We start from the raw sequence: 20,536 nt of genomic DNA on the forward strand, positions 1-20,536 counted from the left end.
ATGTCAGAAACTTAGAAACTGTTTATAGGAATGGTAGCCTACTTTGAACTCTTGCCTTCATACATTACTGTTACTTGATGAGTGTTCAAATCCAAACATGCAAAAGCCTATCTTGTTTGTTCAACAAGCACTGGATGAGGGAATTCTATAGGCCAGAAACTCTTCAAGATACTTAAGACTCATTATTGAACAAAAGAGAAAGCAGATAAACACAGTCAATGACTGAGTAGCTCACAGGAAGTTACAAGATGATAAGCATTAGAAAAGCAGGTAGCACAGGGTAGAGGAAGCAGGATTACTTTGGGAGCTTTCTGGAAAGTTCCACTGGGAGCACAGTATTTGAGTAGACCCTTACAGAAATGATGGAACAAACCAGGCAGAATTCAGGAGCCAGGCATCTCACTAGTTTTTTTTTAATTAATTAATTAATTTATTTATTACAATTTATTCAATTTGTAACCCAGCTGTAGTCCCCTCCCTTGTCTCTTCCCAGACCCACCCATATTCTCTCTTCTACCCCTATGATCCTTCCATAGTCCACTGATAGAGGAGGAGGTCCTCCCCTTCTATCTGAACCGCGCCTATCAGGTCTCATCAGGGTTGGCTGTGTCATCCTCCTCTGTGGCCTATCAAGGCTGCACCCCCCCCCCCGAGGGAGGTGAACAAAGAGCCTGCCCCTGAGTTCATGTAAGAGACAGTCCCTGACCCCCTTACAAGGGAACTCACTTGGAAACTGAGCAGCCTATTGGCTTCGTCTGAGCATAGGTTCTAGGTTCTCTCCATGCATGGTGCTTGGTTGTATTATCGATCTCTGCAGGACCCCTGAGCCCAGATTTTTTTGCTCTGTTGTTCTCCTTGTGGAGTAACTGTTTTCTCCAAATCTTTCTATCTCCCTCTTCTTCCATCAGGTTTCCTGCACTCTGCCCAGCGTTTGGCTATGAGTCTCAGTATTCAATGCAGTTCCTATCAAAATACCAATTTTTACCAAACTTGAAAGAAAAATTCTCAACTCCGTATGGAATAACAAGAAACCCAGAATTACTAAAACAATCCTCTACAATTATAGCTCTTCTGGAGGTATCTCCATCCCTGATCTCAAGCTGTACTATAGAGCAACACTAATAAAAAGGTACTAGCATCTCATTAGTTGACATGGGGTAGTTTCTAATCACAACGGCTTCCTGGATTGGGGTCCTGGTTCCACTATTTTTCATCCATGTGGGTTCTTAGCAAGAACCTGCTTACCTACATTCTCAGTCCTTCACTTTACTTATCTGTTGAATGGGAGTGATAAACCTCTATCATTCCTAATAACTTTACTAGCCAGGAATCAGCAAGCTGCTGTCCATGAGGCGAATCTTGAAGCTTTATTTATTTATCTATCTATCTATCTATCCATCTATCTATCTATCTATCTATCTATCTATCTATCTATCTATTCGTCTTTTCATTTATTACAATTTATTCACTTTGTATCTCAGTTGTAGCCCCCCCCCCGCTTCTCCTCCCAATCCCACCCGCCCTCTCTCTTCTCTTCCTATGCCCCTCTCCTAGTTTACTGATAGGGGAGGACCTCCTTCCCTTCTATACGAATCTAGCCTATCAGGTGTCATCAGGGCTGGCTGCATGATGACAGCCCCTGATCCCCTTACTAGGGTACCCACTTGGAAACTGAACAGCCTGTGAGTTTCATTTGAGCAGGGGTTCTATCTCCACACATGGTTCTTGGTTGCAGTATCAGTCTCTACAAGACCCCTGTGCCCATGTATTTTGGCTCTGTTGGTCTCCTTGTGGAGCTCCTGTCCCCTCCAGGTCTTTTTATCTTCCCCTTCTTCCATAATATTTCCTGCACTCTGCCCAAAGTTTGGCTATGAGTCTCAGCTTCTCCTAATCTTGAAGTTTTATTCAAACAAAGCCATACTCACATCCTTGGGTACAGCCTATGGTCCTGTTCAAACTTCATTGGTAAAGCTTTTACAACAGAAACTGCTTGGCCTACAGAGCTAAATAATTTTATCATTTGGCCATTCCAGAATATATTTTCTGATCATTGCACCAGTTTAAAAGTACTAAACCACATTTATGTTTAGAATTAACCCTTTGGAGCAATATTTATTTTTAAAATCTCTAAGATAGTGCTTCTTTGGAATATTACCCAATAAGCCTATAAAGAAATCATATAAGATGTCAAAAATTGAGATGTTAGAAATATAAACGGGAGAGTGAAATACAAATGGTTTTCTAAGACCCTCAGGGTGATGAGATAGCTCAGCATGAAAAAACATTTGTTTCCAAGGCTGAAGACCTGAGCTCAGTCTTTTTGAAACCACGTGGTATAAAGAGAGAACTAACTCTGATTGCATGCCCTCTGACCTCCTTGGGCATGCCATGCCATGTACAAGAGCACATGTGTGCGTGCAAATATAATTAAAGTGTGAGAAAAGTTAAAATAAGGGGTCTGAGTGGAGTAAGTGCAGGATGGACAAGGATGTGCTGACCACTCTGAAGATCCACATCATTGGCGAGAGCGGGGTGGGCAAGTCCAGCCTGCTCCTGAGGTTTAGAGATGACACCTTTGATCCAGAACTTGCAGCAACAATAGGTGTTAACTTTAACATGAAAAATATTTCAGTGGATGGAAATAAGGCTAAACTTACAACATGGGATACGGCTGGTCAAGAGAGGTTCAGAACCCTAACTCCCAGCTATTACAGAGGTGCACAGGGAGTTATACTAGTTTATGATATCGCAAGAAGGGACACCTTTGTTAAACTGGATAATTGGTTAAACGAATCGGAAACATACCGTACAAAAAAAATGACATAGTAAACATGCTAGTTGGAAATAAAATTGATAAGGAAAATCGTGAAGGTGATAGAAATGAAGGCCTGAAATTTGCACACAAGCATTCTATGTTGTTTGCAGAGGCAAGTGCAAAAACCTGTGATGGTGTTCAGTGTCCCTTTGAGGAGCTTGTTGAAAAGATCATTCAGACACCTGGACTGTGGGAAAGTAAGAGCCAGACAAAAGAGTCAAGCTGTCACACAGGCAAGAAAGCCACAGAGGAGGAGGCTGTGGTGGTTATTGCTCTGTGCTATAAACTTTGGGAAGTCCATCTTTTGCATATTTGATCAGATAGTGACATCTTTCCACTACCAAGCTATGTCAATAGCAGATTCTTTATAGTTAGGTAAGGCGATGTTTCCAAATACAATAGCTTAAGATTGTTCCTTTTGGTAAAGTAACATACCCAATTTAGCATTGCCTCATCTCCTGCATAAGTTGTTTTCCAAATCCTGTATCTGTCACTGGCTCCACAGGTAACATGTTGTAGCACATGCAAGAAATTGAGAAAAGATGGTAAAACCTTTGACTCTGAGATCTCCAACCACCTGGTGCCTGAGTCTTGCAGCAATCAGAATAATGATGCTGCTTCCATTAACTGCAGAGCACTCCTTCCTGCTGCAGTTCGCACATTTCCCGCTGCTTCAACATCATCAATCAGTCTGGAAATGAGCTGTGCTCATAAATCTCTATTGGCGAAAGCAGATTTTAGCAGCCACACACCTTACATGCTGATTATCCACTTTGCTTCCCAAATCACAAACTATGTATGATAGAATAATATGTTTCAGAATAATAATCTTCTGCAAAAGAAATAGGAGTCAAGATAAATAAAAAGGGTGCTTGCCCATAAATTCAGTTCTCAAGTCTTTGCTGTCCTCTCTAATCTAACTAAACTTATCTTGGACTAGGAACTTGACTCTGCTCTTTAAAAATAAATAACTTTTTTGTTGAAAAATGAATATTGAAACAGAAGATCTTATCAAGTGTGAGAGAAATGGCCCAGCTGTATCAGTGATGACTCCAGGATATGTTTTGCTTCCAGATATATCTGCTAACCCTTGAATCTTAGAAAGAAAAAGGCAATCTTTTCACTAGACCAGTGAGAAGTTCCTGTCCCTTTTGAAAATAGGAAGGCTGTGACACTGAGTGAGTGAGATTAAGAAAAAAATGAGGAAGGGAGGAGGGTTGAAGAAAGAAACACAGACACACATTCAGAGAGAGAAGAGAGAAGAGAGGAGAGAGGAGAGGGAAGAGGGGAGAGAGGAGAGGGGGAGGGGAGGAGAGGAAAAGAGGGGAGTGGGGAGAGAGGAGAGGGGGAGGGGAGGGGAGGAAGAGAGGGGAGGAGAGGAGAGAGAGAATACATGCTAGGAAGAAAGAGGGAGGGCAAGACAAAAAGTGAAATAAAAATTAGATTTTTTGGCTTCATATTTTAATAAGACTATTTTGAAAATATATACTGGAATTAAGAAAGGATTCTACTTAAAAAATTCTTTGTCCATAGGGACCTACAAATAGTAATTAATTTGTTACTGCAAATTGTCTTTATTAGGAATCCATCAAAGAATGTTGGGCGCCTCTAATAAACCCTTGAGAGCATGATAAAGCACAATAAAGTCCATAGGATGCTTTCTTGGCTTAGAAATGCTTCTCAGTTGTTAAAACTGTATTTTAAAAATACCGATTTCTTCCACAAACACTAAAAACTAGAATAGATTCACTCTTCTTTATAAGAAAACATAACCCATACTTCATCTTATTTTTTGTGAAAAAAAAAAAAAAAAACTCTTTGAGAAGTTGTTCATTTTCTTAGCAGAAGGGGTGGAGTCCAAGTGAATGTACCCACTTCATTATGTTTAAGAGGGTGCAGGATCTGGTAGAGGTTCGATATAAAGTCCATGGGGTCAGCCACAAAAATAAAAGATTAAAACATATCTTATACATATAAGAACATAAGAATAATCACTTTAAAAGAGGCTATAAATTTAAAAGAGAACATAGAGGGGTACATGGGAGGGTTTGGAAGGAGGAATAAGAAGGAAGAAATTATATAATTATATTATAATCTCAAAAAGAGGAAAAAAAATAAAAAAAACAACTATCCTTGCCACCCAGTATCTTCATCTCCTTGAATTCCATATGGCAACCAAACAAATACAACTGAAAAATACAGCTTTGTTTCCCTGTCAATATGAAGTTATAATTCTTTTATGGGTCTCAGGTGAATATGAACAAAATAATTGTTGTGGTTGTAATGGATAGAGCAATGAGTTCATGGAAAATCTTACAGGGATTCAGTATGATTTTACAAAAACTCTGTGGGGCTAATCATGGAAGACACACATAGTCTGTGCTAGTGCTATTTCTTTAGAATGAGGAAATAATTTAAAAACAGTAAAATGCCACATGGTGTTTTTTACTACAATGATTAAAGTTGAAATGAAAACTAGAGTAAAAGTTATCTGTTATTGTACATATATACATATTCATCAACCTGAAATCTCTAATGTTTAAAGTGCTTTCACCTCTTAAAGGCTTTGTGATCAGCAAAATGACAAGAAGATCCTATTTTCTCACGTTGCTGGCACTTGCTTTTTGAACTATACCTCCTCATTCTCTCTGCATACTAGGCACCCTGGGCTTGATTCTATTTATGGTATACTCCTCTGGCTCTGGTGATGTATCTACAGGAAGAATAGTGGTTATGTGTTTCAGACATAAAATATGCCATTAAAGTAAACAATTAGGTGACTGAAATACTAGTCAAGACCATGAATCTGAAAGTGAAAACAACAATAACAAAACACAAACATTTAGTAACTGTTTACCAACTACATGAATATTTACTGATCAAAAAGGCAGACCTAGGGGGTAATTTCCTCATAATACTCTTTGTTAGTCTGTTTTTCAAATAAATTGGTATCCTGGGAAGTCAGAGTGGCTTGTTATATTGCATCATTTGAAAAAGAATAAAACATACCCTACTAATTTGTAGTCAAAGGCTAAGAGTTAACTTATTGAAACCTTTTTTATTTTATGGCAAAGCAAATGAACAATTTTTCTACCTAATTTTTTCTTTATTTTTTATTTTTTTTTAATTTCAGTTTATTTTGTGTCCCAGCTGCAGCCCCTCCCTCATTCCTTCCCAATCCCACCTTTCCTCCCTGATCTTCTCCCATGCCCCTCTCTAAGTCCACTGATAGGGGAGATCCTCCTCCCTATCCCTCTGACCCTAGCCTATCAGGTCTCATCAAGACTGAGCGCATTGCCTCCCACTGTGGCCTGATAAGGTTGCTCCCCCTCAGAAGGTGATGATCAAAGAGCCAGCCACTGAGTTCATGTCAGAGACAGTCCTTATTTCTCTTACAAGGGAATCTACTTGAAGGCTGAGATGCCATGGGCTACATCACTGCAGGGACTCTAGGTTATCTCCATGAATGGTCCTTGGTTGGAGTATCAGTCTCAGAAAAGACCCCTGTGCCCCAATTATTTGATTCTGTTGCTCTCCATGTGGATCTCCTGTCCTCTCCAGGTCTTACTATCTTCCCCTTCCTCCATTCTTCAGTTGAGAGACATATGGGTTGTTTCCAGATACTGGCTATTACAAATAAAGCTGCTATGAACATGGTTGAGCAAATGTCCTTGTTGTATACTTGATCATATTTTGGATGTATACCTAGGAATGCTATAGCTAGATCTTGACTTAGCACTATTCCTAACTGTCTGAGAAAGTGCCAGATTGATTTCCAAAGTGGTTGTACAAGTTTACATTCCCACCAGCAATGGAGGAGGGTTCTACTTTCTCCACATCCTTACCAACATGTGCTGTCACTTGAGTTTTTGATCTTAGCTATTCTGATGTGCATTAGGTGAAATCTCAGGGTCTTTTTGATTTGCATTTCCTTGACAACTAAGGACATCAAGCATTTCTTTAAGTGTTTTTCAGCCATTTGATATTCCTCTATTGAGAATTCTCTGTTTAGCTCTGCACCCCATTTTTTAATTGATTCACTTGATTTGTTGCTATTTAACTTCTTGAGCTCTATATATATTCTGGATATTAGCTCTCTGTCAGATACGGATTTGGTGAATATCCTTTCCCAGTCTGTAAGCTGTCATTTTGTTCTGGCAGTGTCCTTTGCTTTACAGAAGCCACTAATAACACAAAGTACCTTGGGGTGACTCTGATGAAGCAAGTGAGAGACCTGTTTGAAAAAAAAAAAAAAAACTTCATGTCTCTGAAGAAAGAAATTTAAGAAGACATCAGAGGATGGAAAGATCTACCAAGTTCATGGATAGGTAGGAATAATATAGGGAAAATGGCCATCCTGCCAAAAGCAATATACGGATTCAATGCAATTCCCATCAAAATACCAGGGCAATTCTTTGCAGATCTTGAAAGAACTATTCTCAACTTCATATGGAAAAACAAAAAAGCCAGAATTGCTAAAACAATCCTGTACAACTAGAGATCATCTGGAGATATCTCCATCCATGATCTCAAGTGATACTACAGAGCAATAGTAATAAAAACTGCATGGTACTGGCATAGAAACAGACTGCAGGATCAATGGAATCAAATAGAATACCAGGGAATTATCCCACACATCTATGGATACTTGATTTTTGACAAAGAAGCCAAAATCATACAATGGACAAAAGCATCTTCAACAAATGATGCTGGTCTAACTGGTTGTCTACATGTAGAAAAATGCAAATAGATCCATACTTATCACCCTGCACAAAACTAAAGTCCACGTGGATCAAAGACCTCAAAATAAAATCAGACACATTGAACCTGCTAAAAGAAAATTGGGAAGAGCCTTGACCTCATTGGCACAGGAGACAACTTCCTGAACAGAACACCAACAGCACAGGCTCTAAGAGCAACAATCAATAAATGGGACCTAATGAAACTGAAAAACTTCTGTAAAGCACATGAACAATTATATAAAAATATAATGCAGCTATCTTTCTAAACTGCAGAGCAGTCTAGCTTAAAAAAAAAAACTTTACCTGTTTATTTTTACTTGATGGGCGCTTAGTCTGCTTGTATGCCTGTGTACCATGTGTGTGCCTAGTGTCCTCAGAGGACAAAAGAGAGCATTAGATCCCCTAGAAATTGAGAAAGAGATGGTTGTGAATTATCATGTGGGTTTTGGGAATGGAACACAGGCCCTTTAGATGGTCTTAACTACTAAGACATCTCTTTAAGCACAAAGATAGATTCAAGAATGGAAATAACCTAGAACCCTTACACAGATGTAGCCCATGGCAGTTCAGTGTCCAAGCGGGTTTCCTAGTAATGGGAAGAGAGACTGACTCTGACATGAACTCAGTGTCTGGCTCTTTCATCACCTCCCCCTGAGTGGGGGAGCAGCTTCACCAGGCTACAATGCAGCCAGTCCTGATGAGACCTGGTAGGATAGGATCAGAGAGAAGGGGAGGATGACCTCCCCTATCAGTGGACTTGGGGAGGGGCATGGGAGGAGATGGAAGAGGGAAGGTAGTATTGGGAGGGGATGAGGGATGGTGCTACAACAGGTATAAAAAGTGAATAAAATGTTATTAATAAAGAATAAATAAGTTAAAAAAGAATTTTCTCAAAAGAACTCCCTAAAGCAAAATTAGTTAACCTAAAAATGGTGTCCCATTTTCAGAAAAAAATAAGAAATTCAAATTTTATCTTATATACCTGAGAGGGTATGTTTAAATAAGGTCATTGCCTTTTGGTTCTCACAGAGAAATTTGAATATGATATCACTCTTTTGCAGTTTCTCTTTCTGACCTCTACTTCCATAATGAAGACAGCTAGACTGTAAGATTGGATGCAACAGGTTTTTTTGTGATAATGATGCCCAATTAAGGAACACATATTATGAGTATGATATTACATAAACTCTCCACAGGCCAGAGCACTTATGCCAATACAGGCAGTTTCATTTCTCACTGAGCAAAGAATAAGTTTGGGCAAAGACTAAGAAATACAAGAATTTTGAAATTATGTTATTTCAAACTGAAGAACCCAATCCCAAAGCAGATATTTATAAATCAGCATGCAATTAAACAAACTCTGAGCATAGATGGACATTATATCTGGGAGATTAAGCCTTGTCCTGAAAATTCTCAGTCAAAACAAAATAGGCTAAAACAAAACAAAACAAAACAAAAACCTTCAGAGGGGATGATTTTCCAGCCTGTCTTTTCAGTGCTACTTTCGACTCTTTTTTGCTTCATCAACTGCCCTTATTGCTTTGTAAAATACCTCCCCTGAATAGATTTTTCCTGTAATAAGAAGTAGACCATTTCTTCAAAATTGTGGAATATTTAATGAACATGTTCCATTAACAAGTTAATTACAAGTATCTTCAGAAATATGAACACCTACTAGTTCTGATTTGTTGGCTAATATGTGCTGGGCAATTAGTTTCTTAGTCCCAGCTTAAGATCATTTATCTTATTAAGCACTCTTAATAATTAATTCATTACTAGCACAAACCATAACACTTTATTTGAAGAAAAGACAACCTATGCATTTTCAGTCAAGACTAACAATTAATTTATCTAAACTTCATTTGTAGAGCAATTGACTAAGAAAGCTTAATTATCAATTAAATTAATTCTTTGACAGTTCCAGAGATGTACATAATACATGCATTACTTTTTTTCTTCCCATTTTTTTTTATTTTTTCTGCCTCCCACCTCTGTCAATGCCCTTCTCCTTTTTATCTGTTCCTTTCTTAAGTCATGGCTTTTCATTTTCTTGTGTCATCCATTTGGCCTAACCAAGGCCATCTGTGTGAAGATTGGATTGGAAATATCCATTGGAGCCTCTTGTGGTATACTCCCTCTCTCCCTGAATCTATGAGACAAAAATAATTCAGCAGTGAAGGGTAGGGCCTGTTGAGCTCATCCTTCATAATACCTGGTTGCTGATGGTCCTAATTTTGTGTAAGAGCAGTACAGTCACTCACAGTTATTACTAGCTCATGATTGCAATGTCTATATTTTGCCTCAAAATAACCTTTTACAGACAGCCTCCCTTTTGTCAGGCTCAAGTCTACATTTCTGTGCCCAGTCTTCCAGTATATTGTAGTCTAATAGGCCTTTCTACATTTATGGAAATATTGCTTATACCTATTATCTGACAAGGTGATCACTGGCCACTCATGGCTGAGTTCATTTGAGATGTGGCCAGTACAAATGATTAAATATAAAATTTCATATAAACTTAATTGCTTTTTAATTCAACTATCTACAAGTAGCTTGAAGCTATTGTGTTGGACAACAGAGATATAGTTCAAATCAACCAGACTCCTCGCAGTGGGGGATCAGTCAATAATAGGTATACAAAGTTCTCCTCTAGTGGCCCATCCAAGTTCACAACCACTTGGGGACTCAATGATTCTGCTGAGGGAAGTGAATTCCTTAAAAATGTTTTAAGGAGGTATAACTCCCCCCCCCCCCCCGATTTCATCAAACATTTGCTCTGAACTTTGGCTTCTCTATGTTCCGCCTCTACTACTAGCTTCTTGCACCCTTCCACTCTCATGTGATGCATGACCTGTCTCTGTGCGTTCACTGACTGATCTTGGCAAATTTCTCCCATGCTGAAAGAATTGTATGACTGACCCCACTTTGAACTTAAAAGCCAGATATTCTTACATCTCTTCCACAGGCAACAGAAATAATCTAATAATACTACTGATTAAGACAAGTCTCTAAACTTACATACTCTTAACTTAAAATTATCTTTCACATATACAGGATAGCTCCAGATGCCTTGAGATGGAGACCATTTTTAATGGTATCAGTTAAGCCCCTGCCAATTTGCTCCTTTTAATTCCTTTCTTTTTTTTATAAAATATTTTTTTTTATTTTTAAAAAATTCTTTATTAATTACACTTTATTCTCTTTGTATCCCCCCTGTGCTTCCCCCTCCTTGGTACTATACCATTGGGTATAGTACTCCAGCACGCATCTGTCCCTTCTGTAGTTGATACTTGAATATGGAACTAATCTGTAGAACTGAAACCTTCATGGAGGAATATGAGACCCCAGTGCTCAGATTTGAATTCCAACTCCATCTTTTCTGATTCACCCACCATTTTAAGGGTCAGTTACTTGATATGTAAAATGGAGATTTAAAAAAAAACAGAGAAAACACACAGATTTTTATGTCTCTCTCACACACATGCAAATGAATGAATAAACAAATAAATGCAATCTCAAAATTAAAAAAATAGTAAGAGTCAGAATCTAGAAATAAGCAAATATTTAAGCATCTAATATTTTATTAAACCATTGGTAATTACAATTGTTGCCACCTAACATGTCCCCACGATCACTACTATTTGTGCATATGTACATTCTCTACAGTGATGTTTGCTGCTTTTTCTCTTGTTAAAAACTCATCTATGGGTACATTTTTTTCATGTAAGGAACTATAGCATGACAAGCTATTAGCACCATGAGAGCTTAAAAACAGCACAGCTATTCATAGTACACAGTGAGGACTGCTCATCAGTGACTCAAAGCAAGGATAAAATAAATGGAGGCCTGTGCATGTCCCCAGGGGTTTGAGATTTCTGGGGGAATAACAAACATAATGTGAACAGAACATATCCCTAGCCATTACTTTGCTCTCACAGCTTTAATCACTAATCTATTTGACTAGGTGAAGTCTATTAACATTCACTTTTTATACATATGAAGAAACTGAGGCAAAGGAAGATAAAGAAATTTGTCCCCTGACAGATTGCATGCGGCTTGGATAAGGTTCAAATGCAGAGATCTTAGGCCACTCTTCTTTGCTGCCTTTCCATGTTTTTTCTCTACTACTCAAAACCGTTCTTCAGAATGACTAGAATTGTGAGGGCACCTTTATACTTACCTTTAAGTGTCTCTCCTTTGGTTTTCTTGTAAAATAAATTTCTAAACTTTGTGACTTACCTATATCCAAAATATTTCTAACCCATACACTGAGGCAGTCCTTGAATTAGGGGTAACAACTGTATCCTAGGTTAGTAAACTATAACCCTGGTCATATTCCACCCAAAGTTTGATTGTTTGTAAATAAAGTTTTATTGAGATACAAACATATTCATTCGTGTCTACATTGCCTGTGAGTGTTTTCCTAATATAAGGGCAGTGTCAGTTCACAATAAAGCCTCTATGACTTGTAAAACTTTTGCTGACATTTTACTGAAAAACAATCTGAAAATAACCATACATATGACAGAGAATAGAATGCATATTGCACAGAGTGTTTTACTATTCTAAAAGCAAAAGAAACTTATCTTTAAAACACCTATGCACATATAAGCAGAAGGGCTCATAACATTACAGACCTGTGTATTTCATGTAGAGTGTAGAGCACTCATTTGTAATCACCAGCATGCATAAGTGGCCACCCATGTTGGAGTGAGCTTTTCAGTGACGTAGCTATCAATTCTACTATAACTAACAACACTAAACTGAGTGGTTCACCATGCTTGACTTGGGAAGAATAATTTCATTAGTATATTGTCAGTGCTTTACCTCAGATAAACAGATATATACTCATGTCTCCAAAGGAAAATTCATATGATATTCATATATAGGAGCATTACAAATGAAACAACAGAACAGAGCAGCAAATAAACAAGTAAACAATACCTTCTACAATGCAATGCTATAAGGAATGAGCTAAAACATGGCCATGGAATAGCGCTACCTGGAGATCCAGCTATACCACTCCTAGGCATATATCCAAAATATGCTCAAGTACACAACAAGGATATTTATTCAACCATGTTCATAGCAGCTTTATTCGTAATAGCCAGAAACTGGAAACAACCCAGATGTCTTTCAGTTGAGGAATAGATACACAATATACTACTACTTAGCAATTAAAACAAGGAAATCATGAAATTTGCAGGCAAATGGTGAGATCTAGAAATCATCATGAATAAGGTATCCCAGAAGCAGAAAGACACACATGGTATATACTCACTTATAAGTTGGTACTAGACCTATAAGATAGGATAAACATACTAAAATTTGTATACCCAAAGAAGCTAAACAAAAAGGAGGACCCGGGGTAAGAGGATCAATCCTCACTTAGAAAGAAAAAGGAGGTGGACATAGGAAGGAGAAAACAAGAAACAGGACCAGAGCCTACCACTGAGGGCCTCTGAAAGACTCTACATACCAGGGTATCAAAGCAGATGCTGAGACTCATAACCAAACTTTGGGCAGAGTGCAGGGAATCATATGAAAGAACAGGTAGTTAGTAAAACCTGGACAGTACAGGAGCTCCACAAGGAGAGCAACAGAAAAAAAATATCTGGGCTCAGGGGTATTTTCTGAGACTGATACTCCAACCAAGGTACATTCATGGATATAACCCAGAACCCCTGCTCAGATGTAGCCTAAGGCAGCTCAGTATCCAAGTGGGTTCCCTAGTAAGGGGAACAGGGACTGTCACTGACATAAACTCAGTGGCTGGCTCTTTGACTAACCCCCCTCCCCAAGGGAGGTGTAGCCTTGTCAGGCCACAGAGAAGGACATTGCAGCCAGTCCTGGTGAGACCTGATAAGCTAGGTTCAGATGGAAAGGGAGGTGGACCTCCCTATCAGTGGACTTGGAGAGGGGCATGGGAGAAGATGAGGGAGAGAGGGTGGGATTAGGAAGGAATGAGGGAGGGGTTACAGCTGGGATACAAAGCAAATAAAATCTAATTAATGTAAAAAAATAAAAATTAAAAAAGTCATGGCCATGGGAAATCTATTTTGTGTTAAAGAAAGTAAACTTGGTATTTGAAGATCTCCAGTAGCCTAGACATTTGACATATTGACATATACAGGAAATAACATGAGATTTCAAACTTAGGGAGGGAAGTATAGCGTTGGGGATGTTTAAATGTTAGCTGTTTTCCAAGCAAACTCTAACATCACATATATCACTTCCTTTGTAACCATCACACTCACTCTCTATCTCTCACATTTCAGCTATTTGCTTGACTCTTTTTAAACATTGCAAAGCTATTTGACTCTTCCAATTTGTGCCTTATCTATCTCACCAGAATGTAGATTTGCAAGGCCAGAAAAAAAATGCCCAGAAAATAATAGCTTTTATATTTTGTGTGTTTGCGTATTTGTTGGTTGAAAGGTAATTTGGAGGAGAGCAGCAATTCTACATCTACACAAAAAGCTATTTGTTCCTGTTACATGGAAAGAAGACCTGCAGAGAATATTTATATTGGGGACATTTGTTTTAAAGTAGCTAAAACCATTTCCAGTAAAAAAAAAAAAAATGAGAAAAAATTTTGCTTACCGACATCTCCTATTAAATGTCAAACATGTAAAAGGTGAAATTGAAAAGAGAGAAAGCAATTTACAGAGTTACACCAGGTATGACATAAAAACAAACCATCTGTGTTTTTTTTTTTTTAGTTGCTGTTTTTCTGACATTTTTTTTTCTCAACATACTATTTTTAAAATAGTAAATTAAACTGTGTTTCACGGAGCTCCCCAAGCACTTCTGTTTTGATGTACAGTGCATTCGCTGAGCAATGAAATATATTGAAACTTAGGTTTCAAAAATCAAATTGAAATAATAGAGGAACTTGATAGGTTTTAATTAAAATAATAGAAGTTATTTCTTGAGGTAAAATTGAGCATATTAAAGTGTGCAATTTATTGCTTTGTTAAGCATATATATATATATGATCAGCATCAACTCTAGAGTTCCTTAAACACCTTACAAAGTCTATATCCATTATTAATCACTACTTATGCTTGTCTCACACCAGCACTTGAAAAACACTTGAAAAACTGTCATTATGCATCTACCTAATTTGAATATATGTGTAGTCATAAAATACCTGAAAAATCCATGTTTGACTTCTGACAAATATTATGGTTTGCGATCTGTCAGTGCTGTAGCCTTTATCGAGCCTTAATTTTTTCTTATGGTGAAATGGAATAGATAAATCATATTTTGTTTATCGATTTGTTAGTTGAGGAGCCTTTCACTAGTTTCCACTCTTTGTCCAGGTATGAGTAAAGCTGCCGTGAATATTCACAAACAAATTTTTGTGTGGGCATGGTTTTGATTCTGTTAGATTTTTTAATATCAAAGAATGACACTGTTGGATCATATAATAACAGTATATAAGCCAAAAACTAAAGGGGGAAAACCCTTAAACAACATGACTCCAAACATCAAGAATTGAAAATAGATTTTCTAAATCATTGCTTATGATATAGATATCATCAACTATGAGAAAATGTTCTTATAGATTTATCCATATCAGTAATCCATATACTTCATGTGCATTGGCCATTATACTTCTGGCCAAGGTAAGAGAATGAACAAACCCCTTCTGTTTCCTTTTCATACACTAATGATCACAAATAACTTGAAATTTTAAATGATTTGTACTGTTAATTTCTTTTAAAAGTGAGCCATATGCTGGGTACACCAAATAGCAAGTAAAATATTTTTTAATACCAATAAGTTGTTGATACCTAGCACAGAAATTTTGTATGTTAAAATACAGTTCAGCTTTAGCTGAGATATTATTCCCTACATTGTGAGATAAGCTAAAAATAAAACACTGCACAGAATGTTTCAATAACCTTGTTTTAATTACTCTCATGCTCTTTGACTTTATTGCTATTTGAATAAAGCTAGAAGATCTTAATGTCACTTACAAGATAATTATTTTGTACAGTGAGTATTCATTGAGACAGACTGAAACAAGAAAGATTATCACTGAATGTCTTTCTGGCTTGTGAAATATCACCGCTGAGATGGCAACTAACCAATGAGACAAATAATGAAGAAGATATCCCAGAATCCCAAAATCTATGAATATATGAATATGTTACCTTTCATAGCAAAGGAGATTTTGCAAATGTCTTTCCATTTGCAACCTCGACATAGAGAATATGCTAAATTATTCAGATGAACTCACTCTAACCACATGAGCTCTTAACATAGGCGAAACTTTTCCAGCAGAACTCAGAGAAGAAAATGTGAATATTGAGGAAAGGTCAGAGAGATGTGGTATTGTTGGTTTTGAAGATGGAAGAAGAGGTCTGTAAGTCAAGGAACAGAGGCTACAGAAATCACCCACATTATTTCCTTTCCTAATCCCTGATCTTGTGAAAGTGGAGAATAGAGTATTAGGTAAATTACATCCCAACCACACTCCTAAGAACAACATTTCCATTCAATAACATAGAAAATATGGTTCATTTAGCATTGAATGCACATTATTCTTTAATGTGAAAATGTTTGGCCAACTGTTTATTAACTTTATATTATTCGAAAGAGTAATAAAATGAAAATAATTTCTACAGTGTCTACAGTGATTGAGACTCTTCCAGAAACCACCTAATCCTGCTATTGAACACCATTTTCTGATACTTCTTGTTTTCATAAATTCTTTTGTGAGAAAAAAAAAATAGATAGATGCAACCAAATATTGACGTCTGCCTTCGGAGTGCCTAATAATGCTTTATTCATATCCCCAACTGGTATTTCAAGAGCTCTGAACACATTATCCTGTGGATATTTTTATACACATATTTTCAAATCATTTTCTGTAATACAAGAGTATATTTTAAGTCCTCAGTCTTTAATAATAAATAAATAATAATATAATAATAAAATAAAGCTCACAATTAATAAAGCTAACAGTTTTGAATAAGTATTTTATTCCATACCATGCTAAGTGACTCATGTTAAAAATCTCATATAAGGGTCTGAGCAGTCTGCCCAGTATGACTCATGGCTAATGCCCCGGGGGTAGCTCCAACAGCCGCCAATGAAATGGCAGTAACAATGGTTGCTGTAGTTCCAAGATCCCTTTTCTGTCTGAAGAGAGTCATAGCGTGAGGGGCATCAACGGGCACAGGCACCCAGCTAGGCATGCGAGTGACCAGGGCATACCTAAATTTACTAGCATTCCAGCATTGGGCAAAAAAAGCAAGTATCATTACCACAATTACTTGGCTCTATCTGGCTAATAATGAATAAAAATGGGGGATATAAACAAACAGGTGTGGGCTTATAGGAAATATTATGAGAAGCCTTAACCCCCTCGTTGGAACATCCTGCATCAGTTCTAGAACTAGCATTGGTGGTGTCCGAGGTCTGAGTAGGTTCAGGAGACCATTGCCCCCAGGGGCGAGACGTGCTCCATGCCAATTGACTAACTCCATGTTTTCCTCCACTTTTGAAAGTCATTTAAGGTTCTTAGATTAATCATTTAGCCAATGTAGCTCATGCCTTAGTTGTACAAAAAGGAATTAATGCTCAACTAAAAGGAAGCTTGATGGTGTTCAATCAGAGGATTGACCTCGTGCAGGAGCAAATTGATACCCTATGGCAAATCGCTCAACTTGGCTGTCAATGAAAATATGGTGGACTTTGAATCACTAGCATACAACATGAGAATTTTTTCTGTGCTGCAAATCTGTCTAAACAATTGTCGAGCTATATTTTAGGTAATTGGACTGAAGAATTCGATACTACGATGGAGCAGCTGAGAGTGGCCATTGTCACAGTAAATTCTACCAGAGTGGACGCAGGACTAGCCACAGGATTATCATCATGGATTGCTGCAGCCATGAATCATCTGAAGGAATGGGCGGGCATGGGAGCATTAGCAGGCCTTCTGGTGTTGGTCTCCTTGGTTTGCCTGTGGTATATATGCAAGATTAGAGTCTCACAACATCGTAATGCAGCCATGATCATTCAGGCTTTTACAGCCATTGAAGCAGGACAGTCTCCCCAAGCATGATTGGCTACCATAAAAAGCTAAAATGTTATGCTCAGGATGCGAGGCTAAGCACTGCACTCAGGGTCAGCCGCTTTGGACCCAGAGAAGAGCATGTCTGATTGCATGCGGGTTGATGTCCCAGGTCCCGCCTCTGAGAAAAAGGTATCAGTCGGGTCTGATGCTCTTTGGGTGGATGACACCTAAATGAACATCAGTACAAAGTCCAAATTTATTTCTAATATCAGAGATCAGACCTCTACTCTTGCCTGATGCTTCTAAAACAAAAAGGGGGAACTGTAGAGAGCTGCGGAATGCTATGCCTTAAAGATGGAGCTGGTTTCCGCCTTCCACCTTCCCGATGGTGAGTGCTCTCTGTCACGAACAATTCCACATTTGGCTAAGGCTGAGGATCTGGCTTGCTTCCATGTATGTGGACCTATCTGCATTGCCCACGTGGCACGCTGGGGTTGGCTACCCAGAGGCTATTTAAGCTGTGGGCTGGCTTTCCCCAGGGTCAGATGATTGTTCAAGGTTCCTGAATAAACTGCATTGAAAAAAAAAAAAACTCATATAAGTATTTAAGAATATATATGTATATCCATATATGTTTGTATATTTATGTAATAATGATTCATTTAAAAAAGAGGATATAAATGAGTGTATACCATTTGTGTCTTTCTGCTTCTGGTTTACCACACTCAAGATGATCTTTTCTAGTTTTCATCATTTGCCTGAAAATTTTACAGTTTCCTTGTTTTTAATTGCTGAGTGGTATTCAATTGTGTAAATGTATCATAATTTCTGTATCCATTCTTCAGTTGAGGGACATCTATGTTGTTTCCAGATTCTGGCTTTTATGAATGATGCTGTTATGAACACAGTTGAGCAAATGACCTTGTTGTATAGTTTAGCATCCTTCCGATTTATGCCCAGGAGGTAGCACTATTCCTAATTTTTTTGGGCTAATTGTTTTTTATTTGTTAGTTTTATGAAGAAATAAAACAATAATATCAAAAGTAGAATTTGTAAAATATTAAGCTATAAACCTATTATTCACTGTATTCTGGAGGAAAAATTCTGAGAAGGTAGAGAATGGAATGGAATTCTTACGATAGAGAATGAATTCCAATTTTGGAGACAGGAAATACTTAAAGAAAAGAAGAGAGCCAACACTCCAAAGAAGTGATGAAAGGACCATACTTTTTGAGTTGACCAGAATAGTAGAAAATTCTTTTTTTTTTAAAGAATTTTGTTAATTATTATCTAGTCATGGTGAAAAGCATCTAATTACTTCTTTGACTTAATCTAAAGAGTAAGACCAGTCAGAAATGTTAAGTAAACAGCCACAGAATTTTTTGAGAAATCTCCAGATTTATTTCCAAAGTGGTTGTACAAGGTTACATAAGTGGTATTAGTCATATAACATAGGATAAAGATACTAAAATATATAGTCCTAAAGAAGCCAAACAACAAGGATGACCCTAGGGAAGAGGCTGAAACCTCACTCAGAAGGGCAAACAGAATAAACATTGCAAGTAGGAGAAGACAAGGAAAAAGACAGGAGCTTTCAACAGGGGACCTCTGAAACATTCTACCCATAAGGGGTATCAAAGGAGATGCTGAGACTCATAGCCAAACTTTGGACAGAGTGCAGAGAATCTTATGGAAGAAAGGGAAGATAGAAAGAATTAGAGGAGACAGGAACTCCACAAAGTGACCAACAGAGCCGAAGAACCTGGGCCCAGGGTGCTTGCAGAGACCAATACTCCAACTTAGGACCATGCATGGAGAGGACCTAGACCCCCTGCTCAGAGGAAACCCATAGGCTGCTCAGTTTCTAAGTGGGTTTCCTAGTAAGGGGGGCAGGGGTTGTCTATAACATTAACTCAAAAGCAGGTTCTTTGACCACTTCCCCATGGAGGGTGCAGCCTGGCCAGACCACAGAGGAAGATGATGCAGCCAGCCATGATGAGACCTGATAGGCTAGTGTCAGACAGAAGGTGAGGAGGTCCTCCAGTGGACCAATTGAAAGGGCATAGGGGAGAAGAAGAAGGGTGGGTGGGACTGGGAGGAGACGAGGGAGGGGCTATCATGAATAAATTGTAATTAATTAATTAAAAAATAAAAAGAAGATATAGATTAGAAAGAGAACAATGAAGGGTTATAAGAAAGGATTTGGAAGAGAGAAATTTAATTAAACAATAATCTCAAAAGTAAAGAAAATATTTTTTTAATAAGCTCATTTATTGGCTGGACCACAAGATCTGGGTTCAGTTCCCAGCACCCACATGGTAGGTCACAACTACCTGTAACTCCAGGTCCAACCCCAGTTCCCATCCAAATGTAGACAGGGGAAATCTTTTATGCCCTACCAGTAGATGAACACGTGCAAGCAATTAACAACTGCCTATAGAGGGACTATTTGTTTTGCCCAGGGATGAGCCCCCACCCCTGACTTATTATCCATCTCAAGTAGTTGACCCTAAAATTATGCACACACAATCAGTACTGAAAGGATTCAGCAGGGTTTTTAATATATTTATTTTGTATAAGTGTATATAACAATAGTGGCTAAAGAAGAGGAGGGCACAGATTTAAGACAGAGTGGTAGGCAAGTATGGGAGAGGTAGGAGGGAGGGAATAGGGAAATCATACTTTAATTTAATTAAAAGGAAAAGAAATAGGTTGGCAGTTTTATTGTATACCCTAGTATCGAGGATGGATCATTAGGTTGTTGTGCCTTTTTGTGTTTCAGGACGCCTGAGAGAGGCATTGGAGGCATTATTCATTGGAGAATGAAAAGTCACAAAAAGAAGATTGTGGTTTTTATTAGCTGTGCCTGATACTTCAGAAGGCACATAGCACCAACTGTGCCACAGACTATTTTAATAGCAAAGGGACATCAGCCACAATAACTTA

At 38.0% G+C, this 20,536-nt stretch overlaps 1 protein-coding gene and 1 pseudogene across 3 annotated transcripts in view; one reads left to right on the forward strand and one right to left on the reverse strand.

Moving 5' to 3' along the window:
* The window catches only part of Arhgap6 (Rho GTPase activating protein 6), a 584,642-nt gene that overhangs the window by 105,019 nt on the left and 459,087 nt on the right, over positions 1-20,536 (reverse strand). Inside the window, exon 2 of one of the 3 annotated variants that reach the window (XM_060375300.1) lies at positions 3,251-3,308. The exons of the other annotated variants lie outside the window; for them this stretch is intronic. Within the exon in view, the coding sequence (XP_060231283.1) occupies positions 3,251-3,308 (58 nt within the window). The remainder of the gene's footprint in view (positions 1-3,250; positions 3,309-20,536) is intronic. 3 annotated transcript variants of the gene reach the window in all.
* LOC110541871 (ras-related protein Rab-18-like) lies at positions 2,479-3,100 on the forward strand (annotated as a pseudogene).

The sequence above is a fragment of the Meriones unguiculatus genome, chromosome X (assembly GCF_030254825.1).
Source record: "Meriones unguiculatus strain TT.TT164.6M chromosome X, Bangor_MerUng_6.1, whole genome shotgun sequence".
Classification (NCBI taxonomy): Eukaryota; Metazoa; Chordata; class Mammalia; order Rodentia; family Muridae; genus Meriones; species Meriones unguiculatus.